This window comes from Lingula anatina, chromosome 2 (genome assembly GCF_051362555.1).
Source record: "Lingula anatina isolate TDL-2025a chromosome 2, LinAna3.0, whole genome shotgun sequence".
NCBI classification, from domain to species: Eukaryota; Metazoa; Brachiopoda; class Lingulata; order Lingulida; family Lingulidae; genus Lingula; species Lingula anatina.
Window position 1 is genome coordinate 35,135,322 of NC_141768.1, and position 23,622 is coordinate 35,158,943.

General features: G+C 34.4%; 2 protein-coding genes across 2 annotated transcripts; one reads left to right on the forward strand and one right to left on the reverse strand.

Annotated features, from left to right (window-relative positions):
• Positions 1-67: 67 nt before the first annotated feature.
• On the forward strand, positions 68-12,147 carry LOC106163024 (zinc finger CCCH domain-containing protein 15). Its single transcript, XM_013540489.2, has 11 exons — positions 68-250; positions 2,398-2,499; positions 7,040-7,151; positions 7,570-7,707; positions 7,957-8,051; positions 8,288-8,390; positions 9,484-9,629; positions 9,839-9,916; positions 10,534-10,626; positions 10,976-11,120; positions 11,560-12,147. The coding sequence occupies exons 1-11, from the start codon at positions 176-178 to the stop codon at positions 11,766-11,768; spliced, it is 1,296 nt and encodes a 431-aa protein (XP_013395943.2). The 5' UTR covers positions 68-175; the 3' UTR covers positions 11,769-12,147.
• LOC106163023 (endoplasmic reticulum disulfide reductase DNAJC10) lies at positions 11,788-23,618 on the reverse strand. Its single transcript, XM_013540488.2, has 21 exons — positions 23,506-23,618; positions 22,721-22,954; positions 22,247-22,412; positions 21,122-21,172; positions 20,796-20,881; positions 20,302-20,427; positions 19,848-20,016; positions 19,460-19,503; positions 19,175-19,297; positions 18,739-18,828; positions 18,465-18,581; positions 18,165-18,273; positions 17,530-17,666; positions 17,062-17,175; positions 16,654-16,755; positions 16,213-16,368; positions 15,642-15,781; positions 15,128-15,326; positions 14,501-14,632; positions 14,114-14,188; positions 11,788-13,640 (listed from the first exon to the last, which is right to left on the reverse strand). Exons 2-21 carry the CDS (start codon positions 22,922-22,924, stop codon positions 13,599-13,601), a joined length of 2,382 nt encoding a protein of 793 aa, XP_013395942.2. The 5' UTR covers positions 22,925-22,954; positions 23,506-23,618; the 3' UTR covers positions 11,788-13,598.
• Between the last annotated feature and the right edge of the window lie 4 nt (positions 23,619-23,622).

Sequence of the window (23,622 nt, forward strand, 5' to 3'; positions counted from 1 at the left end):
TTACTTAGATTACAATTTAAGAACAGTGTTCAAGTTATGACAAAAAGGTAAATATTTTCTTTATTTTTTACTTCGAAACTTAAGTATTTTAAAATATCAACTTTATCTGACAGCCATATTGTAGAAATTGCACCACATTTTCCGACTTTTTGCTACTGTCCCCCTTCAACCAGCCATGCCACCGAAGGCGAAAAAAGCAGATGGCCCTGGAAAAAAGGCTGAACAAAAGAAGAAGGACAAGATCGTTGAGGTAATCATTATTTTCTCATCGGTTAGGGTTCTTTAAGGCGGAAAGTTGGCGCCGTGACCCAGTCCATCAACATTCAACTTGCCACGGGCCGATGGCCAAGTTAGAATGAATCTGTTGCAAAACATATGCAGGCTTTTAGGAAATATATTTCCAGTTCTTACATTTAATTCCAGTTAAGGGTGGCTGCACTCTGACAGTTTTTTTTAGTAACTGTAAATCTATGCTAGGGTCTCTGTCTTTGGCATATTTTGTTTGTCGTTCTCTTTTCTTTCTCTTGAATCAAGTCACTTATAACCTAAGTAAAGTAAAATCTCATTAACAGTAAAGAAAGAAAACATTAGTCCCTATCCTCTGCCACAACCCAGAAGAAACCAGGTGAAAGTTTACTTGCCATTCAATTTTTCAGCGTAAAAAAAAAACACTTTGATAGTCTGTGTTTGGCAGTGATTATTATGTATTTTTAACATCTACATGGCCCATAATGAGGTCGTGTTTATGTCCAATAATAAATTAACTATCCGAGATTTTCACTGTCTTGATGTGAAGCAGACCAAAAATCATGTGATACATCATCTGAAACTACAGTTTACCCATTTCCCAAGCTCCTTCAGCAACAAGCATTGGTTCAAGGTAAAATTTGCTCTTTTGTTTAGGCAAACCTTCTAGCATAAAAATTTAATCAAATTTTATTTATTACACTATTTATGATCTTTTTCTATACATCAAAACTTTAAGTGTAGCCAAGGCTGCCTTTTTGTTCCACCTCATTCTTTGGAGTATTGTAACAAAGTTTATTAAATAGCATTGACATATATATTTATTTATTTCTGATTAAAGTCTATAAGAACCACATGCAGCCACTTTGATTCAATTGAATTTATTTTGCAGACAAAGTGTTCAAAAAAGAAAGAAACCAAAAGATTCCGCAAGAACCACCATTGTGAAAAAATTAACTGCAGGGAAAGGAAGCAAATAATCCAGCTCCTAGAACCAAGGTTTAAATTGTTTATTAGTACAGACAAACCTTGCACTAATTTAACTATTAAAATTTTCCCATGAATCAGAAAATATATACTTATGCTGTCGTTGTTTACATGTAACCAAACAATTTCTTTTCTTTTACATCAACAAGTATGTATAATCAGTGAATAATGGAATGTCATCGGAAAGAATGACCTAAGTGAAAAGCCCCATCTGATTTTAACTGCTACAAGATTAACATCCAGCACTGTCCACTGTCACAATAGAAGGTACAAGAAAACTTGTACTCATTAGTTGGGCAGAGTGTAGTGTTTGTCGGCATTTTGTCCATCTACCTCACTGCACCTAAGAACGATGCAGGGAGAAGCATTCTTTTCATGTGCCCCTTCTGTTTTGAGTACCAGAGTTAACCCTGAAATAAATCTTTTGGAGAGTTTCTTCATATAATAAGAAATGTTATAATATATTTTATTTTTTAGTCTTTGATGATATTTCAATAGAAATGCTATATTTTGCAGAATTGTAAATTGTAATCATAAAATATCAAAGGTGATAAAATAAAGTTCATAATTCAAAAAAGCGCCGATTTCATCAGCACCTTCAATGAACTGTCATTTTATGCTGTCACAGAAACCATCAAATAAAGTGGGAGCATATCATGCATTATGTAAATGGCACTGAAAATTGTTAACGCTATATGACATTCACACAAGAGTTTAGAGACTGAGAATTGACCTGTGGTTCATTTCACAAGAAAATGACCCTGAGTGAGTCCCATCACTGAGGTTCACATTTTTTGTAATATTGTCATAATTCTGACTTGCCCCATTTTACTTGCTGTTTCATATTATATCAACATATCACATCATGAAAAAGTGCAAATATTAAAAAAAAAAATCCATGACCTAAGTCACTTTGATGTGGAATGACCCCTATGCAAGTGCTGTTTTGCAACAGATGCTGTTGGTTCTGATAAATAATTAACTGTCATGGTATCTCAGTTTCTCTGATTTTCAGAAATGCATTACAATTTCTAATTTTAATAATTGATGGCAATGAAACTATAACAGTTCTGTTCTGTTGTTTAAGTTGACGTTCATTTAGATGAAATATTTTATGCATACTACATGCCTGACTATTCGTTTAACTTTGAATATTTCTTACAGGATAAAACCTTTGGTCTGAAGAACAAGAAGGGCAGTAAGCAACAGAAGTTTATCAAACATGTAACACAACAGGTGCAGTATGGAAACCAGAGTTCCAGGAAGGTAAGATATGTATTCTTTTTTCCAAGGCTAGTATGCTTTAACAAATAAGAACTGAGATAAGAGGTTTGAAATTGAGTTATCATGCTGTGTGTGTGTGTGTGTGTGTGTGTGTGTGTGTGCTCTTGTGCACGCATTCTAACCGAGGACACACACCCGCCCGAAACCCACTAACCGAGGACACACCTCCAACCGAGGACGTCCTCGGTTGACATAAGCAGTGGAATGCATAAAGGGGCCCATTTCAAGTAAGGTGGTGAAATTTGACGCTATTCTGAGCCAGTCCTCGGTTATGCTGTATAGCGCGGGCCAAATTCCCGCCACGAGTGTATCAGAAATACTGTCCAACTTTTTGTCTGAAATCGGGCTATACACACGCGTCCTCGGTTGTGCTGTAAAGGGCGGACCAAATTCCGCGTCCTCGGTTGTGCTGTAAAGGGCAGACTAAACTGAAACTAATGTTATATCTCAGATGTCTATATATTCAGTAAGTTCATATTTTTAAACTAAAGGTCTTTTTTATCAAATTAAGCTCTCCTAGGCCGTTACGTAACTACATAACTATCATCGCACTGTACATATTACGGCACGCTTCTTTATTAGTACAACTGACTTGGAGTGGTTTAAATAAAGAAGAACTGTCTGAATTTGTGGCTCACTCGGTAGATCTTAGGACCGACAATCTTTTGAGGGTGCAAGAATTACTAGTAAATGAAAAGGGTAAATAGATCGTCCGTAAACCCCCTTTACACTGGGGCGGCGTCCTTTGTGCGACCAAGAAACTGGCATCACTGTGGTCGTAGAAAGGAGGTACAAGCATTGCTTTGGTTGAAAAAAATGAATATTTGGTGATTGGCCAGTTGTCAGAAAGTTAAGTATTATAATTTTGTACTCTCAAATGGATCCGTACTACAGGACGCAGAAAGGACGCCGTCCAGTGTAAAGGGCCCCTTAGCTAACTATGAATTAATCTACCCCTGACAGTTTGAAGAAGGCTATGACATTATGAAACATTTATTATTACATAATGGCTCTGCGAACTACAGTCACTTCTTTTCACCTGTAGATCTGACCTGTTTGTTATACACCTGGCTGCTAGAATAAATACTAAATCTAACAACTGAAGTGAAATTATATTTTGAATGGGCCCCTGTCGGTCCATGTCGCTAACACAGAGCACACATATTCATAAACACCGCATTTGCAAGAACCGCTTTGTGAAATAAAAAAAGAAAAAAAAAGACGCCCCGACAATTACGCGTCCTGATATATAGGCCTACAGTTCGGATATGCACACGGCAAAAACGATTAAGGGACCGTTCCCAGATCCTATCGTACTAACTATGGATCGATCTCTCCCAGAAGGAATGCTATATAAATTGCAATCAACGTAATCAGTGTGATCCGGCCAATTTTACAAAGTTGCTGTTTTTCCCTTTTCTCAGCATAATATTATATGCGATGCAACATTTTAAAGAGAACCGATAGGTCTATTTTCATGAAACTCACAGAACTGATGAATATTAGTTAAACGCAGGTCAAGTTTGAAAATCTTCATAATGGGCTGCTTTTTTTTTCAGAAAATTTGCTGTTGTTTTTGCTTTTTTCAGCATACATGCAACACTGTAAACACAGTTCAAGGAGAAGCAATAGGTCTATTGTCATGAAACTCACAGAACTGATGATTATTAGTAAAAGGGTTGTCAAGATCAAAAATCGGCATATCCGGGCCATTTTTTGTCAAAAGTTATGCTGTTTTTTTTCTGCCATTTTCAGCATATAAGTAACACTGTAAGCACATTTCAGGGAGAACCGATAGGCCTGTTGTCATTAAACTCACAGGAGTGATCAATGTTACCAATATACAAATCAAGTTTGAAAATAGGATTGATTGGTTGAGTTTTGTGGAAGTTGTGCCTTGTTTTGATATATATAAGTGGTTTTCCTCAGATTTGATTGTCAGGCATGTTGACAGTTTGGTTATTGAACTAACTAGATATGTAAATATGTTAGTGTTTGTCTGAAATTTTCTGCATCTTTACAACATTGCTAGTTGATTATATAAATATGACGGTAAACATGTTATCATGTACTGTGTAATACAGTGTCTCAAAATGGAGGCAATTGGGTGATTATTTTCAAAAGTTTTGCTTTTTTTCTCCTTTTTTCATTGTACATGCAACACTGTAAACACATTTCAAGGAGAACCAATAGGCCTCTTTTCATAAAACTCACAGAACTGATGATTATAAGTAAAAGAATGGTCAAGATTGAAAATCAGCATGACCAGGCCCTTTTCTTTCAAATGTTATGCTGTTTTTTTTTCAGCATATAAGTAACACTGTAAGCACATTTCAGGGAGAACCAATAAGCCTGTTTTCATGAAACTCAGAGAACTGATGATTATTAGTAAATTAAAAAGAATGATCAAGATTGAAAATCAGCATGACCAGGCCCTTTTCTTTCAAATGTTATGCTGGTTTTTTTTCAGCATATATGTAACACTGTAAGCACATTTCAAGGAGAACCAATAAGCCTGTTTTCATGAAACTCACAGAACTGATGATTATTAGTAAAAGAATGGTCAAGATTGAAAATCAGCATGACCAGGCCCTTTTCTTTCAAATTTTATGCTGTTTTTTTTTTTTTTTTTTTTTTTTTTTTTGTTTTTTTTGTTTTCAGCATATATGTAACACTGTAAGCACATTTCAGGGAGAACCAATAACTTAAAGCCTGTTTTCATGAAACTCACAGAACTGATGATTATTAGTAAAAGCATATTAGTTACACTGTAAGCACATTTCAGGGAGAACCGATAGGTCTGTTGTCATTAAACTCACAAGAGTGATCAATGTTATCTATATACAAATCAAATTTAAAAATAAGATTGATTGGTTGAGTTTTGAGGGACTTCAGCTTTTATTTGTATATAAGTGGTTTTCCTCAGATTTGATTGTCAGGCATGTAAACAGTCTCATTATTGAATTTACTAGATATGTAAAATGGGTTGTTTGACAATTTCTGCGTCTTGACAATATTGCTAGTTGATTATATAAAAATGGTGGTAAACCTGTTATCTTGTATTGTGTTAAAAAAGTGCCAAAATGGAAATGAACTCGTATAATTGTAGTTTGTCAGATTCAATCATTCACAATGTTCGGAATGGAGGAAATTGGACATTTAAACTTGTTATATTGATATTTTTGCCATCTCAACAATTTTCTTAGTTGATCATGTGAAATGGCAGTAAACTGTATTATTTTATGTAAAAAAGTTAAAAATGGAAAGAAACCCATTTCAGTACAGTGCTGTCTTGTATACATTTAGCATTTTCAAAGTATGACTTTGGAGTTCCATGAACCTGAAAACCTTTGCTAGTCACATTTTCTGAATATTCATGATACTAATATTTTATTATAAAAAATTGATGATCATTATGCTGTTAAGCATTATATAATATTGCATCAAATTGGAAGAAAGCACAATTTTGGGTGCTGCTGGCATGATGTCCTCAATTGTAAAATTGTGTACTGTGCAAGTCTGTATCCAATGGACGACACTTTGTGTTATCAAAATATAAAATTCATGATAATAAAAGAGTGCTAAATAGAAAATAAGCATTATGAAAATAAAATGTTTGAAAACGAGTTTCTTTGGTCTTTTATTTTATTTCATCAGTATCCTTTCTTTTCCTAAATTAATTGATGTTTTATCTCATAATCTTCAATTCTAAAAAAGTGGCAAAGCCCAGCATTAAATATTGTATAACTGTTCATTTAATCATCACCTCTGGTGTTATTTTGGAATTTACCTTAAATATGAAAGAATTTCATAAAAATGTGAATTGCTGCAAAGTAACGCTATATAAAATTTGCTTTGCATTAAAAGTACAATCATTATTACATGTAGATGCATGCATGTCCTCGGTTGTAATGTGTAGTGTCTGTCCGTGTGTGTGTCCGTGTGTGTCCTCGGTTAGAATGTAAAATTCTTGTCAGCAAAAAATTAGTTTTTATAAAAAATTAATTTATAACATTCATACTCGAATAGATTTTACCCTAAATTGAATGTTTTTATTTTGATTTAACCAAGGAATAAGATGTCCTCGGTTGTATGGTGTTGTGCTGATGTCCTCGGTTGGTACACATAGACAAGTATGTGTGTGTGTGTGTGTGTGTGTGTGTGTGTGCATCTCAAACTTGATTTTTTTGCCTCATTGGAGGCTCTTTCTCAACAAATGTAGATATTTACACAGTAATGCAGGCACTGTCACATTTTACTTGTCAGAAGTGCATTCTGAACTGCATCTGCTTATTTGCAAAGTTGAACATAATCAACAAAAGCATCTAGTTGAAATTTTACTAGAAGTCTAGAAATAATGGTTTTCAAGCAAGACCCTTAAAACACTTCTCAGATGTATTTTGTTTGATGGAAATGGTCAATATATACACTAGTAATATTACAAGTCCATTCATTGTCAATTGTTTTGTTCATTAGATGCATCCATGACTACCAAATACATTTTTTATAATTTTTTAAATAGTTGGAGGCTTTGCAGAATGACAAGCTCAAGAAAAAGGAAGACAAGAAAAAGGAGCTGGATGAATTAAACCAGCTGTTCAGACCAGCTGTAATTCAACAGAAAGTGTCTAAAGGTAGGTGTTTCATCACAAACTAATATTCTTATTTTACTAACATACGTTTCAGCGTCAGTCTGACATTGTCTGACTGATGTCACAAGGTGTGAACTGTTGTTGCTACTCTCTGCCCCCCCCCCCCCCCCCCCCCCACTCCACCCACCCCACCTCCCTAGTGTCTGTGGCACTTGGTCAACAGAAAGATTTCTCTATTGATGTTATTTTGTGTCTTCCTAATCCATGTATCCACTGTAATCCCTCTTGTTTTCCAGTCTCTGGGATTCTGGCACTCTCCCATTAGGTGGTTTTGTTGTATACCACATGTTTGTATCATAATACACTGATGCTGGTCTTATATATCAAATTTACAAAAATCCAAACACTTCCGAAATATCTAGTAGTGATACTCTACCGATTTTGCCGTTTGTCTCCCCAGGTGCTGATCCAAAATCGGTGGTCTGTGCTTTTTACAAGCAGGGGCAGTGTGGGAAAGGAGACAAGTGCAAGTTCTCCCATGATCTCAGCAAAGAGAGAAAAGGAGAGAAGAGGAGCATGTACGATGGTCAGGATGAAAGTAAGGATTTATACCTATATATATGTTTTGCATTATTTGATTCTATTACTGGATTTCTAAGTCAAAGTCTGTAGTCACAACAAAGATGTTTGATTCCTCAGCTTGGCTAACATTTCACCTAAGGGTTGAGATTTACCAATTCCCAATTTAGTACCTGAAATGTTTTGATATCACTCTAAATGAGCTATAAATGATAAATTTTGTTTAATGTTATAAAAGTCTTGTAATAAAGTTTCTGTTTTCCCTCAGAGGCTGACATGGAAACTTGGGATGAGGCAAAATTAGAGGAAGTCATTGAAAAGAAACATGGAGAGAAAAACAAAGGCTTACCTCCAACATCGATTGTAAGTGTTTAAGTGACAGTGCACACTTTTTTATGTGATATTTATAACAATAACAATGCGAAAAAGGAAAGGAATGAAAAGGCATGCCTCCTATTGTTTTTGTTGTTGTAAGAAACCAAGACTGTAATAAACATCAATTTCATTCAAAAAAAAAAAAAATTGAAGACCAGAAGACAAACATGCTGTACCAAAACTTTTTTAAGTTACAGCTTTCCCAATTGCCTTTGTATTTTCAGATTTGCAAATATTTCCTTGAAGCCGTTGAGAACAGCAAGTATGGCTGGTTTTGGGAATGCCCCAATGGAGTTACCTGCCACTACAAGCATGCACTACCACCAGGTACAGCATTTGATCAGTTTTCTTTTGAGCCAATTCTGTGTAAATTCATCTAAAATCACAAATTTTCCAAATTATAATGTTACAGACAGATTCTCATAACATAAAGCAATGTTCTTGAACAATTTTACTATATTACTAAACTATGATTAACACATAACAATTTTCAGAACTAGAACATAATATAACAAGCTAAACAAGAATAAACAATATTACAGCTAATCTTAAAAGTCATTTGTACATGAATGATTATAATGTCTTGAAGTTGATGGATGGTGCACACATGTATGTCAATAAATGCCACCTCGGGCAGTCAGGCCTATCGCCACATCCTCCTCCTTGCTTTAAAGTTAAATACATCCACATCGCCAAACAAATTATTGTTCACCTCAATAACATTCTTCCGCGGCACAGTTTCTCATGAAAATCCAAGTCACACTGTCACCGCTACAGTTATGCATTGACGGATTCGGAGGCAAACATCATTCAGTCACATACAAAATACCTTTCTCCATTGGGAATCCATACAAGCTGTACACGGATCCTTTTCCCAGAATATTTCTCATGTTTGAATCGTAGATCAATGACAAATCTCGCACCATTCATCAGCCCCGGTCATCAGTACATGTATCGCCATGCTGCGGAGAAAACGCTTCTGTTGCGTTCATTTGACCTTTTTTTCTCTTCTGGAGCGTGCAATTTGCAATGTTCCGATTGGTCAAAAAGTCACGAGATACCACAATCACATTATAACGTAACACATTATAACGTAACACATTATAACGTAACAATAATTTTACAGGTGGAACTCGAGGAGCCTTGGGTTAAATACATAAAGCTTTGAGGCACTTAGTTTTTTTTAACAGCCAAAAATACTGCTGCTTGAAAAATAATTTTGTGGTGCTTCTGCCTCCCAAAAAAGGGTGGGGGGTAACTGAAATTGAATTTGAAAAATGGATTGTTCACACTACACAATAATTAATTTGAAACCTTTAGACACAGACACGGGTTATCTTTTTCGTGCATCCTTTCTTGAATACTGTGATTATTACTAAGAATGATACATACCAACCAGAGAATGGTTTTCCTTGGCTAGGTTTTGTGTTGAAGAAGGATAGGAAGAAAGAAGAAAAGGAAGATCAAATCACAATAGAGGAACTTGTAGAGAAGGAGAGAGCAGCCCTGGGGGATAACGTCACAAAGGTCACATTAGAGACATTCTTAGCTTGGAAGGAAAGGAAGGTGAGTTCTTCTTCAAGGCATGATATTTGATGTGATAAAAATTGTGTGGACCAATGACCAGATGGCATTTTCACTGCAAGGCAGATTTGATAGTTACTTCATGGTTTTGGAACTTTTAATTGCCTGTTAATGGACTTATTTGTGCCAGCCTTTGGTCAAAAAAATTATGTTTGAACATGACTGAATTGTATTTAATCTGCTTTCTTCAGAAAAAGGAAAAAGTAGAAAAGTTTATGTCTGCCAAAGAGAAGAGAAAGGCAGAGTTTAAGGCAGGCAAGGCATTTGGGGTAAGTTTATGGCTCTATTCCCATAGATTTTAGATCGATCTATCCCCGCGGGGAGTCTCACTAGATTACTTTCAGATAATCCGACGTAAATGTCCGTACCGCCTACTACAAGCTGTAACGGGGTAATTAACTTTCGTGTCCGCTCGGCTGACAGCTATTTAGCGTGAACCCCCAGGGAGTTAGGTCGATCTTAAGTAGGTCGATCTAATCTATGGAAATGGGGTGTTAGATTCACAGTAGTAAAAGATATATACATAATTATGTTAGGAAATATTATTAAAGCTACTTTAAAAGAACTTAGAATGGGGTAAAATATATTGCATTCCTACCACTGGTTTTCTTACAGTTCAACTATACTGTATGCTATGCAGAAATTCGTTCAGTATCATGGAAGCCATGGTACTCATGAATTTCAAGTTCTGATATAGACTTGTACCAAAATAATAAATATAATAATGGCTAATGCTGGCATTTAAAATTTCTTTTAATATTAAATATATTTTATTTGGCATTTTTCTCAGCCCTAGTCCTTAAATGTATTTTAACTAAGCCCAGATTAAACAAGAAATGTAATGCTAGTCCTTAAATATTATTCTTCTATTTCTGTGGATCTCCAGGTCAGTGGCAGGGAACTGTTTGAGTTCAACCCTGACATGATTGTGGATGATGATGAAGCTACAGATGATGTGTATGAGAGGAATGATGAGGAGGTGGGTAAATGGACAATATACTCTGTACACCAGGACTTGCAAATATTTAATGATTTTAACATTGATATTACATTTATTTGTATTGTATTGTATTATATACTTTGTGTATTATACTTCCAACTTCTGATTTAATTTTTTTCAAGCATAGCTATCTTTGGGTCTAACAATAGCACGATGTATTGTATATATGAAATGTATAAAAAGTGTCAAAAAGCTTTTAACCCCAGCTGCGAATCCTGTATTTTGAAAAAAAAGTATAGAGCTGTCAGTTATATTTGTTGTACTATTACCATGAATCTTTTCTTGATAATGTGTGGTGTTTGTAATTCACAAGCCCCATATTTTCCAGGAGGGTGGAGAAGAGGAGGAGGCCTATGATGGTCCTGTGAAGGAGATTGACATGGAGGAGATATCCAGGGTGGGGTATGACACCAGTAGTAAAGGAACAGAAGCCACGTCCAGAGATAGGACAGGGGCACCTGTCACATCACAAGGTATGCTGGAGTGTTAGTGATTGACTGTTTGTTGAACGATTCTCGTAGGATTACAACACCATTATTGTGCAACCTTGCTTGAATGATTTACGAGTTACTGTTTGAAAAGTTACATTTTGAAGGTTTGTGATACTAAAATTTGGTGTCAGTGTGTATTAGTATTGTGTTGACAGAGTTAGTAGAGATCTTTTTGACAGAAATGTTTTTTTCTTATAATGAAGTTTGTTTCTGTTATAATTCTGCCAGTGTTATGCAAGTGGAAGTTAAAAGTTTTATTTTGTGTAAAACAAATATATGCCTCCTGGGTTTTTAGAGGAAAGTCTTGACTGAATTTTGATATTTGAAAAATAAAGGCATGTTCAAATGGCATAGTATTTGATTGACTTTTGCCTTTGATTATTGGTATACTTGTTGAAAATTGTGTTTCACTGCCTTTCAGATGATGAGGCCACAAAATTAGCTCAAGCTGCTGCTTTACCCGAAACTAATAGTATGGAAAAGACTGATCATGCAATAGCTGCAGCACTATCTGCAACAGTCAATGGAGACGTTTTAGCAGGGGATGTGCCAATAGATGAAAACTTATTCGAAGAGGAAGACTTGGATCTACTAGAAGAAGATTTAGAAACTTTGGATCTGGATCAGTGACAAAAGCAAGTCAGAAGACTTTCCACACATACCATGACGAGTGTAATATTGATGTAGCACTGACAGATGAAGAGGAATGGAAACCTTAATTATGAGGTTTCCCTTAACTTCCTTTAAGATAAATAATGTTAATAAAAAAACTGTGGAAACAGAAAGCTTATTTTGCTAGTACTTCCATGCAAAAATTGTTGACTTTTTTCCTGGCATCAAGATACGTTTATACTAGTGTGCTAGTCGACAGCGGCCAAATGCAAACAGAGTAATGGCAATTAGTTCAGCATTTGGTGGAGTTGTGAAGACTGAAATCCTATCATTGCTATTGTTGAAATAAACCTTGATTGAAGATCAATTTACCAATAAAGTTCCAACTGTTTTGGCAGAGAGCTTTACTTCTTTTTTGGACAATTTCATGAATTTCAATTTTTTTTCTGTAAATAAGTGATCTGCAAATATAAAACAAGGCAATTTTTTAAGTTCTTGGCATCTTTATTTCTAGCACCAGTAAATAAAATTCTTAATATCTAAACTTATCACTTGAATATCAAAAATATTATGTTGCAAACTACATCCACAAGAACCATTTATAAAACACTAATTTGAAAAAAAAAAAAGCAGCAGGACCTTTAACTCTCAGGTGTTAAGATGATGATTATTGCTTATTCAAATCTCTTCTATATGGCACCCTTCCAATATGTATAGAGTTCATGTGTCTATGTTTTCACTTATATAAAATTCATTAACAGAAGAGACTTGAGCAGAATGTTGTAATTCATCCAATAGATTAGAGTCATGCTGCATAAGAAAAGATAAATCTAATACTGGACTTCAAAAACAAATACAAATCCAACACTGTGATTGGTAGCACCAATCTTAAACACAGAAATAAGTGTCAGTGACCTGATAGGTTCCTCGTGACTGATCAGAGGACTAGGTATCTGCTCGAGGTCCTAGTCCCAGATGTCGAATAGATTACATCCTGTTCTACAGTTCAGTGATGCCCTACTTAACACCACATCTATGTCACTGCTCTTTTCTATCTAGGATGGAGAAGAAATTTAGTCTTACAGCAGATGTCTAGTCATCTGACCCGTCATCTGACCAGCCCATCTGGTCGGTGAAAATCATTGCCCTGTTGAAGACCAGTGGTACTAATTGCAACAATGGACCCTTGCTTAACTGCTCTCCAAGTCCATGACTAGATTTATATTTTTCCTCACAAATAACAGGAAGACTTTCAAGCAGTTCGATGTAAGTGTTCAAATAAGCACCATGACTAAGTTTTCATATATCCCATTTAAAATGGCAAAGATATTTTGAAAAATTGGTTCAATCTACTATTTGTTCAATGCACTTGGTAAAACATGAACACAAATTACCCCATTCCATTTTACCCATCCAAGCTCATGTTGAATTTTAATTCAAAAATTTTAATTTTACCAAAATGTTTAAAAATGCCTGCTCTGAACTAGTACACTTATTTGTCCATAAACTATAAACCTAATATTAAAATTTTACATGAACAGATTTTTATCAAGGATGTTTTCATTCATGCATAGTCAAAATAAACTCTTTCAATAGCTAATAAATATTTGAATTAACTGAGTTAATTAGTAAACAAAGAGCAGTGCCATTTTGCACAAAATTGCATGTCATTTCATCACATTATTTCCTAAAACCAACATTCAGGAAAAGACCTACACCATTCACACAAAAAAAAACTTATAAATAGTAAAACTGATAACTTCTTTTTCATAAAATTGCAACTCTCTATGAACATTTAAAATGCAGAATGTAATGAGTTCCCACTTTCTCCTCCTGTAAAAGATGCCGTCACAGTTCATCATGACCTTGAGCATTTTCTTGGTTGTGAGTCTGAAATATAATATAAGTTCTTCAAAGTACATAGACAAAACTAAGGGATTAAGATGCTACAGCAATCGTAATCAATTATAATACAACTTGTTCAAATCTTCATATCTACAACAGAATTTTGAAGGAAAGTTACGAATGTTTGTGTAATAATAAAACATAACAATGTGATTTTTAGTACAGACATGTAACTGTCCTGATAATGATGTCACACAATTCTGTATTAAAGGTGCATTCAGACACAGTTCAATTTGGATCAATTTGGGTCCAGAATAAACCCATATAAGAAATTATCAACCAGTAATTCAAGTTGTCCTCACAGTGGCTCTCCAACTTAAAAATCTGTCTGCATGTGACAACCAAAATCTTTGGTTGATTAATTTAACTGCCCAAGACCTAAAACTTCATTGGATAAAATATGTCTAAACAGGCACTAAGATATAACTCGAAGGCAGAATAAAGAAAAAAATCCTTACAATCTTTGGTACTCTTTGCTTCAAATGACTGATGATATGGTTGGCATCTTGAAAGAGTTCCTCACCAAACATGTCCTGAAACAAGAATCAATTTTAAACTTCCTAATAGTTGTGTAACTTGGACACTTATATAAGAGATGAAATTTTTGGTTGGTTACAATTTGTTAAGAAGAAGATTTTGCCTAAATTACAGAGAAATGAATTATGACCAAAGAGAAAAGGTATGGCCTCTGACAGTAAGCAAAAATGGAAAGAAGTGTTTTTTTAGGAATTTTAGACCTCTGGCCCATCCTATACATATTATGGCAAAGACATCAAATAACTGTGATAGTTAAAGCACCAAATCATCCACGAGTACATCATAACAAAACTTTTAAGCCCACTTACTTGCATGAATCCTGGAGTATGTGCCCCAGCATAAAACCTGACAGTGGGATATGCTCCTATACCAGCCTGCTGGCACAACCACTGCTGTTCATCACAGTTGACTTTCCCTGCCCTCACACGACCTTCCAGAGCCTGAAATTTTGAATCAGAAACAAATATATATCCAGTCAAAATTACAACTTTTTTGCTCTGACACAGCCAAACTTCTACAGCTCTTCATGATACATTGTCCTTAGCGGTAGATTGTGCACTCTCCAAATGCAAGAGCATATCAGCAACATTTTCATAGACCAGTCATCCATTTCATACAACTTAAATGACATGTTTTTGGTAAAATAACTTGTTGAGGGGTAAAAAAAAAAAACAGCCTTCACATTAGCAACACAGTCCAGGTCATTTTTAATCAACTTTCTATCACTCAACACTGCTCAACACAAACCAGGTGTTGTGCCAAAGTCTACAACTTAATGTTTTTTCATATCATATAAATACAAATATCTAAAAGAAGTTAAACCCCAATACTGTCGATTTTTTTTTTCATAAAGGCCAGTTGGTGATACTCATTACCATCAGGACTACCGCCAAATAACAACATATTCAAATTTTAATTTTCGACTTTGCTCTCACCTCTGCAACCCTCTCAAACTCGGGTGCAAACACCTGGCAGTGGCCGCACCATGGAGCATAGAAATCCACAATCCAGGGCTGAGACCCACCCAGAATTTCCTGAAATACATCCCAGCGGAGGATGGCCACTTTACTGGGGAGGAACTCGAATGCCCATGCTCTTAGACTCTCTGCATCTCTGAACCAGCCATTGTATATACTGAAATGAACAGGATTGGTTTTTCATCAATGCAGAGTCACTTACAAGTTTTACAAGGGAAAGAATTCAATGACTTTTTTTCATAGATACTAAGATTGAACCAGAAAAAGTTGACACAAATCTACATAAATATTTTTTTTTAAATTGTAAAAAAAAAAAAAAAAAAAGAAAAAATCAGAAGTCATGAAAAGTCCTATGATATTCACATATGCTTACTACTGCCACTGCAGTCTTTTTCATACTTCAGCAGTATTGCAACTAGTCACTACCACAATTCAATAAAAAGAATAAGGAGAAAAAGAACAAACTACTCACTGGAAAGATGCAGCATTCCTAGTACCCATAGGATAAAGTCTTATGGTGGGGTAAGAGTGGACATTCTGTTGTTGGCATACCGTCTTATGCTGCTGGCAGTCTACATGGGCCACTTTTACTTTAGCATTTTTCTTCAACATCTGTGAAAGAGGGGGAATCATTTGAATTCTATTTTATTATTAACAATCAGGAGTGCTCTTTTTGTCTTATAAGGCCATTTATTGTTTCACCATTAGAGATATACATACACAATGGCCAAACTGTACCTCATTATTAGAGCAGCCTATATACTTCATTACAAAAAATTAGATCATCAGATGTTTCATTGGTGTCACATAATGCACCAGCAGCCTGTTTGATTAAGCTTCAGTAAACTGCTCGGCTGCAACAACTCTGTTTTACTAGTTTCTTTTCCTAACAGACACCAAGCAATGTGACACAAGGGTTTATATTCTAATACAATTTTAATCAAAACAAATGAAGCATGCCACACTATTTATCCACACCGTGGGTAATGAAATGACAAAAAATCTTCATATACCTGTATGCTACACTCAGTCAGTAAGCCTACCTTGGCTAGGCGCCTCCACTCTGGTGCCAGCTGCTGACAGGGACCACACCACGGGGCGAAGAAATCGACCAACCAAATTTCATCTGGGGACTTGTTGCTGACATGCTCTTCAAAACTGGCAGGTGTAAGATGAATTACTGGTGGCTGGATGGTGTCCTGGGCACAAATGAAAATGTTTGCATGTAAAATAATAGAGAGATACTGGAGGAGGAGGAGGTGGTGCATGTGCGTGCGTGCATGTGTGTGTGTGTTGAGGAGAGAGAAGACCCATAAAATGTGTGCAAAATTAGCTCAGCATATAGGCATCATTTTGCATGTCCTATCATACAGATGGATATATTACGAAAATAACATATCACATATATACAAATATCACTCAACTGCACACAGGCACACACACAGCTCTTTATCTATTAAGATTAGGTGACATTTCCAATTTACCTGTAAGAACTCTTTAATGGAATGAGCATTGTGATGTCCATGGAACTGGAATGGTGTGCTTTGGTTGTAGAAAATTGTGGTTGGATAGGACCTGATATTGTACTGAAAAAAAGATAAATATTTGAGTAATTAAATCAATTCCATTCACTGGAACATAAAATGAAATTGATTTTACCTAAGTGCTTTTGTCACATTTCATACAAAGCAACAACAGGTATCAGTTCACATTAGGTGACTTGTGTCACAAGTAGAGGAATATTTGTCTCCATACTATTGCAATTTCCAGCCTTCAAATTAACTGGTCTAGTTGTGTGTGGTGAAAATAATCCCCAAGTTTATGTTTCTTAAATTCTAGTATATTTTCATGAAATGAACTTAAAATGTCAATAATGAAAAATCAAATGTTACCGTATGGCACAGTTGACTGTGTATAGTGCAGTCCACTGTACCGAAGTTTATACTCCTCATTGTCTTGGAAGCTTTCCTGAACTCTGGCAGAAGTTTCATACATGGAGGACACCACTAGCGAAAATAAATTAGAATCATGCCTTTACTGCTATGCTTGGTGTTTATGTGACCCATCTTATGGGAATTCAGATCCAAATGCCTGAATCAGACCCATATTCTTTTCTTAGAATAGACACTTCATATCAAAGTCAGATATGCTAAACTGGTGCAATAAATTATTTTTTAATAAATAGATTTCTACCTCCTTCTCCAACCCCCCCCCCCCAAAAAAAAAAATCAATGTTTTTCTCTACACCATATGTACAATATTTTTTTCTGAAAGACAAATTTATATAAATTGGTCAATTAATTTCCACACTAATTGAAAGACAGGAATAAAAATTGCATGAGGAAAATGACTGTGCTTACTGGAGCAAAGAAGTCTACAATCCAGGGTTCTCTACTACTTATCACAGGACTAGGGAAGTCTGTTGGACCCAGCATTCTCACTGGGGTGGAAGCACTGTCTTTGGCAAATGCTGCCACATCATGGGCAGAGAGACGACCTGTAATGACGAGATCATTAGTCTGAATGTTATTACCATAGGTCAGAATGTTGAGACCAAAAACTCTATAAAATGAAATTTGAGCACAAGTCACATGGGTATTCATCCGTTACAATTCTGCACATCAATCCATAACTACCAATTGCTTATATAAGCCTCTTTGCATTATCACTTATTTAATGTATTTAAATAATCAATGGGGTTTCACCTTTTTAAGGCTGGTAAAAATAATCAGAAAGTCATTAATGAAAATCCTGCTTTATCTCAACACACAAAAAAAATATCCCACAGGCTATTAAAAAAGATAAAACAATATAGACACGAAAACTAATTTATTTTCATACAGAAAGCTTATTTCGACTTCTTGAATATAAAGCATCATCCCATGACCCTATTTGTTATATCTCTTTCTGACTTATTACCTTTCTGACCTATTACCTTTCTCCTCTCCTTTAAAAAGAAAAAAATAATTAACTAAAATGAACTAAAATAACTCACCATGGTGGAACTCATATCCACCTCCACTCTTAAAAACTGCAAAGGTAGGTTTGTGGATATGAAACTCATTGCATTTGGACCTCTGCTTTCTGCAGTCAACACGGCCAACCTGAGTGACAAAGCATGTACTTTGTATTTTAAGATACACAGGACTGATCACTTATTACAGAGCATATATAAATGTGTGTGTGTGCATGCGTGCGTGCATGTATGTGCCCAGATACCTTTAACATATCTGCTAAACATTTATGATAAGAAATTAATCCATACATAAAATCATAAGCAAGGATTTAAACTTACATTCATTTCACCTAAAAGAGCAGGCAGTTTTCTCAGCTCCAGGTCATGTGTATCTCCCTCAACAAAATGAATGAGCCAGGCAGTGTCTGAGTTCTTTTTTAAATTTTCAACTATATCCTGAAATAGTAAATTTTAAATTAGTTCAAATCACAAATTAAAAATAACATTTAAAATTACTTAATGCTGATGTCATTATAAGAAGTCTTACATCTAAAAGAGACCAAAAACACAGAAATTATCATTTTTGATTTAAATAACAATCTGGGAGAGTTACCTCAAATTTTTCTTTGTCCACTATTGTGACATCTGGTAATTGTTCCAGTATTCTAAATGCTGTTTCTTTGTACTCCAAACTGGTGATCTCCTGCAATATATTTTTCAAATATATGTAGACGTGAACTAGTCAGACAACATTCAATAATCTTTAAACCTATCTTTCCATCTATCTTTTAATATATGGTAAATGAAATGAACAAAACAAGGAATTGATGGCACAAACAACTATATTTTACATGTTCACAGGATGGGGAAGACATGGTTTTACACGTGCATTATATAAGTAGGCAAAAACACTGAACTGAGCATTTAGCAAAAATTACACTCGCCAGGCATTTAAAATCTTTTCTGGATAGCCGCATAAGCCTACAATGCCATGATGTGTATTTCAAAAACACTGTCATACAAATACTCTCTGTTCAAGATAAACTTACCAGTCCTTTATCTTTCTCAACCTCCCCTGGCTGGTAGAAATATGTACCATACTCCACGCCAAGCTTATTGCACAGTTTTGTTTGTGAAAAGCAATCAATAGATCCCACATTCACAAGCCCTGACTGAAAAAGATGTATAGGGAAAGTATTTTTATCTGTCATTCAAAAAATATATATAATGTAGTCATTTCCACTAATTGGACAATATTATATTCAATTAACTTCAACATTTTTTATTTACATGACATTTTTCAAATTTGCCATGAAAAAAAAAACCCTACTTACCAGCATTGCTGCTAATTTTGTCAAAGTCTTCTTTGATAAACAATCTGAAACAAGGAATTCCAATCGTATAAAGTATAGCTTATGACAAAGTGCTTTACTTTTTTAGTGTCCTATTTATCAAATAATATTTAACAAGCCCAAACAGTTTAGTTCCATCAAATCTGTATGTTTCTTCAATTTTTGTTTATGACCCCTACACAATTTGCACTCAGCATTTCAACTTCAAGTCACAATGTTTGAAATCACTTTAAATTATCTTTCAGTTGACATTATTGACTAACTGTAAATCTACACGCACTTACGCAGACTCACAAATGATATACAATATACTCACATACAATATATAATTGACACATGGCAATCAAATGTATAATACATTAAGCCCTACCTCCTCCATCTCCACAAAAGGTAATCAACCATGGAAAATCGGCTTTCTCCGAGTCTGTCAGTTCTCCCTTGAAATTACCAGTCCTAAGAACAGTCACTACAGCCTTCACTTGTCTCAAGGCATAATCAACAAAATCTGAAGCATCTCGGCCACCATAGTACCGTTCTCTCTATAGGAATGATTTAGAAATAGAATATATCAACTCAATACCATAAATATAATTTGAAAAATGAACTAATTTGTTTTAATTAATGCTTGTTGTCTTTCCCTTTATTATTTAAAAGAAACTAATTAGTTGCAATCAAAAGGTTCTGAAAATAAGCAGAGACACAAGTGTCAGGAATAAGCAACACATGTACTTTAATTTTAATACCATTTTTCCATTCAACACAAAATATAACCATAGGGAATATTTCATTTCTAAATCAGTTTTATAATGACTGACTAGACTTACACTAGGGTACAATATCAGAGATGGATAGGACCTTATTCCTTGTTGTCTACACAACATAATTTCATCACCACAGTTGACAGCTCCGACTCTAATGACTCCCTCCAACTCTTTGGCTACGTCTCTCCACTGGAATGCAGAAATGTTTCTTGTATCTTCATTTTTTATCAGATAGTTACATATTGTTTTCTTTCATAAGTATTCGGTATATCATTTCATTACAATTATTTACAAACAAACATAAAAAAAAGAAGAAGAATGCACCTAAAAAAAAAAAGAAAATGAAATTCCTTTAAAAACAACTTGACAAGCCTTTACAATTTTGTGTCATTCTAAACTTTTCTATACTGCCTGCACATCATTTTATATGTGCAGTGTGAATGCAAGTATCAGGAGAAACACATTTCCTTTATAACTTCTAGTGTTTTGTTTTATAACTTCTAGTACAACACTGTATCTAAGCTTATAATTCAGACATAATATTATGTTGAACTCACTGTTGGTGCCAGATCATGACAGTGTGAACAATGTGGGGAGTAATAATTGATGAACCACACATCTCCAGCACTATCCACTGCTTGATCTATAACAAATATTATAAATTCATATATGTACTTATACTGTCGCCTTTTAAACATGCACTATGTCTAATTGTTTTAAGTCTTACATGTTAAAACATTTCCTGAGATAAATGTACAAAATCATAGTTTTGTTTTTGAATTTTTAATCTTCTTCTGATTGATGAATATCAACACATTCTATTTATTCTGCAAACAAGAATCTTTCATTCACACATGGTGTTCAGATATGTAAACAATCTTACCAAAGTCAGCCTTGCTTAGAGTGACAATTTCTGGGTCATCATCATATATCCCTGAAAAAAAATAACTTCTTAAAAGACTTCAATAATAAAAAAACACTTGTATACCTGGTTCACTCTGTTCTAATCAGGTAAGTTATTAGTTCACCAATTAAATTGATTGCTCGTTACACAATCTAAGTTATTGCATATCTCCATACAGTCAAACATTTATAGGTAGGTGAATTTGGAATCAAGAGTTTTTTCCTAACTTTATCAGCTATATCAATATCTTTCTGTTACATTGCCAAATATGGAATATGTGAGACATAATAAGGACAAATCTCCAGATAAAAACCTTAATGTCCCCATGCAGATTCCCACAAGACAGACCACATGGGAATAATTTGCTCGAAATCTACAGTGTATTTATAAGATAGCTTTCATGAATTTTTCATTAAACACGAGATTAGAAAGTGACCTTAATATAAAAATATCATGACACAGCCATGTTCATAGTTTATTTTTTATATTTTACTAAATGAGCAATGTTGAAACAAAGAGAAAAGGTACTGTTATTATATATATATATATCACAATCGTGAGAAATGTGGGAATAACTATAATGAAGTAATTTATGAGATTATATCAGCACTAATGGAAACTTTATCATTTGATAATCAAGAGATATAAAGTAGTCTTTGTCATGCAAGAGGAAATAAAGCCTGGCTTTCAATAATTACAGGGTCCAGTATTATCATAAGGTGAGGAAGTTGTTCCTGTTAATTTTTTTCAGCAGTTAGTCTGTTTCATATATATAAAGGCAGACTAAAGGGTCCAAAGCAAAGAACAAACAAATATACAAGTTCTAGATAATTGCTGCTTCTGACATCTAAGAATTACAATGGTCAAAATCCAAGGCAAGAATTTCTGGCATTTAAATTCAGTACCTTCTGTTCTTATTGTAAAAATATAGGTAAATAAAAGAAATAATTAATGCATATATAAATAATATTTTGATGGAAGTTCACCTGTGTAGACTTCTGATTATTTCAGATGCTAAAACTTCTCAATTTCTTCACTTACTTGTATTATAAGTATAGCTCAATGACATTTCAATTAGAATATATGGGATTCAGACAAACATACCAAAATTTTGTTGGTAAAAGTTCCAACTTTCATAATGTCCACCAAATTTGTTATCTTTTAATCCTTCTTCACCAAACATGTCATATTTCTTCCTTAGTTCTTCATCTTTCAGAACCTCATATGCACGGTTTATTGTTGTGAATTTTTCATGAGCTTTTGGATCATCCTAGGTAACAAAAAGAATACTTCCATTTACTTTTTTAATGTAGTTTTTATGTTAGGAAAACCTTAATTTCTATTACTAAATACTGGAATTGTTTAACATAAAATCTATAATCTAAAATAATCAAAACCCTATTAAATAAAAAAATATTGATTGCATATAAAAATACATAATCACTCAATGTCTATGAGGTTTTGAATTTAAGCATAAAAAATTCCCAAATGATACTCGTTACTTCTTAACCTTATCTATTTGTTTTAAGTAACATATATACGAAGACAAAAAATTTAATCTTTCTATACAATACTTACCTTATTTTTATCTGGATGCATGCTAAGTGCTTTCTTTTTAAAAGCTTTACGTATTTCTCTGGCATCAGCATCTCGAGACACACCAAGCAGTTCATAATAATCTTCAGCTGAATTAACCGTACTTATAACAAGCAAAAGTAATATAACACATATCCAGGTAATTCTAGGTATGCAAGTCCTAGCCTGTTGTAACTTAGAGCTCATTATGGACTGGCTGATTCCCTCTTTTCTCTCCTAAAACGGATATTGAGAAGCAAAAAAAAATAGCTAAGTGCAAAAAGTCTCTGCCTCACAATTTATAAATCTTTAAATCCATATTTATATGTATATAACTACTGGTATCCATGTATTATAGATTATGTAATCATATGTAATTTTTAAGACAGAAAGCTGGGACAAGGTTATATTTGGCAATTAACAGGTTATGATTTTTTTTTTTTTTTGTATTATAATACTATAATATCTTTTAATGTTATAACTACTTGACTGTGTGTATATATTAGTATAGTGAAAAAATGAATGAAAGCATAGATCTAACAAATAGTCCATACATTCATGAATTAATATTACTGCGGTGTTATAAGTACGGAGCAGAGTAAGATCTAGTAGTGTACTGAACAATTTTGCAGCTAATGGCAATGTACTACATGTAGTACAACTTGTATTTTGCGAGCAAAGACTCCACAATTATTAGTTTAAATGATATAAGTTAAGTTCGTAAATGCTTATTTGCAAAAGTCATACAAACAATACAAAATTTATTAGAAGAAAACATCACACAGTACCTTAATCGATATCACTCATTCATTGGTGAAGCTTGAAATAACTTTTGAAACTCTCACTTTCACCGACAGACCGGAAGTTGTAGTAACACGTGTCCTACGCATGCTCTACGACATTCT

What these genes read in the sequence shown, in the direction of transcription:
- LOC106163024 (XM_013540489.2), top strand. Translation starts at nt 176, where the DNA reads ATGCCACCGAAGGCGAAAAAAGCAGATGGCCCTGGAAAAAAGGCTGAA. An exon ending in TCAACAGAAAGTGTCTAAAG is followed by an intron (nt 7,152 to 7,569) that starts GTAGGTGTTTCA and finishes TTGTCTCCCCAG; the next exon opens with GTGCTGATCCAAAATCGGTG. An exon ending in GGCACCTGTCACATCACAAG is followed by an intron (nt 11,121 to 11,559) that starts GTATGCTGGAGT and finishes ACTGCCTTTCAG; the next exon opens with ATGATGAGGCCACAAAATTA.
- LOC106163023 (XM_013540488.2), bottom strand. Translation starts at nt 22,924, where the DNA reads ATGAGCTCTAAGTTACAACAGGCTAGGACTTGCATACCTAGAATTACC. An exon ending in AGGAATGCTGCATCTTTCCA is followed by an intron (nt 15,327 to 15,641) that starts GTGAGTAGTTTG and finishes TGTTCATTTCAG; the next exon opens with TATATACAATGGCTGGTTCA. An exon ending in ATACTCCAGGATTCATGCAA is followed by an intron (nt 14,189 to 14,500) that starts GTAAGTGGGCTT and finishes TTCTTGTTTCAG; the next exon opens with GACATGTTTGGTGAGGAACT.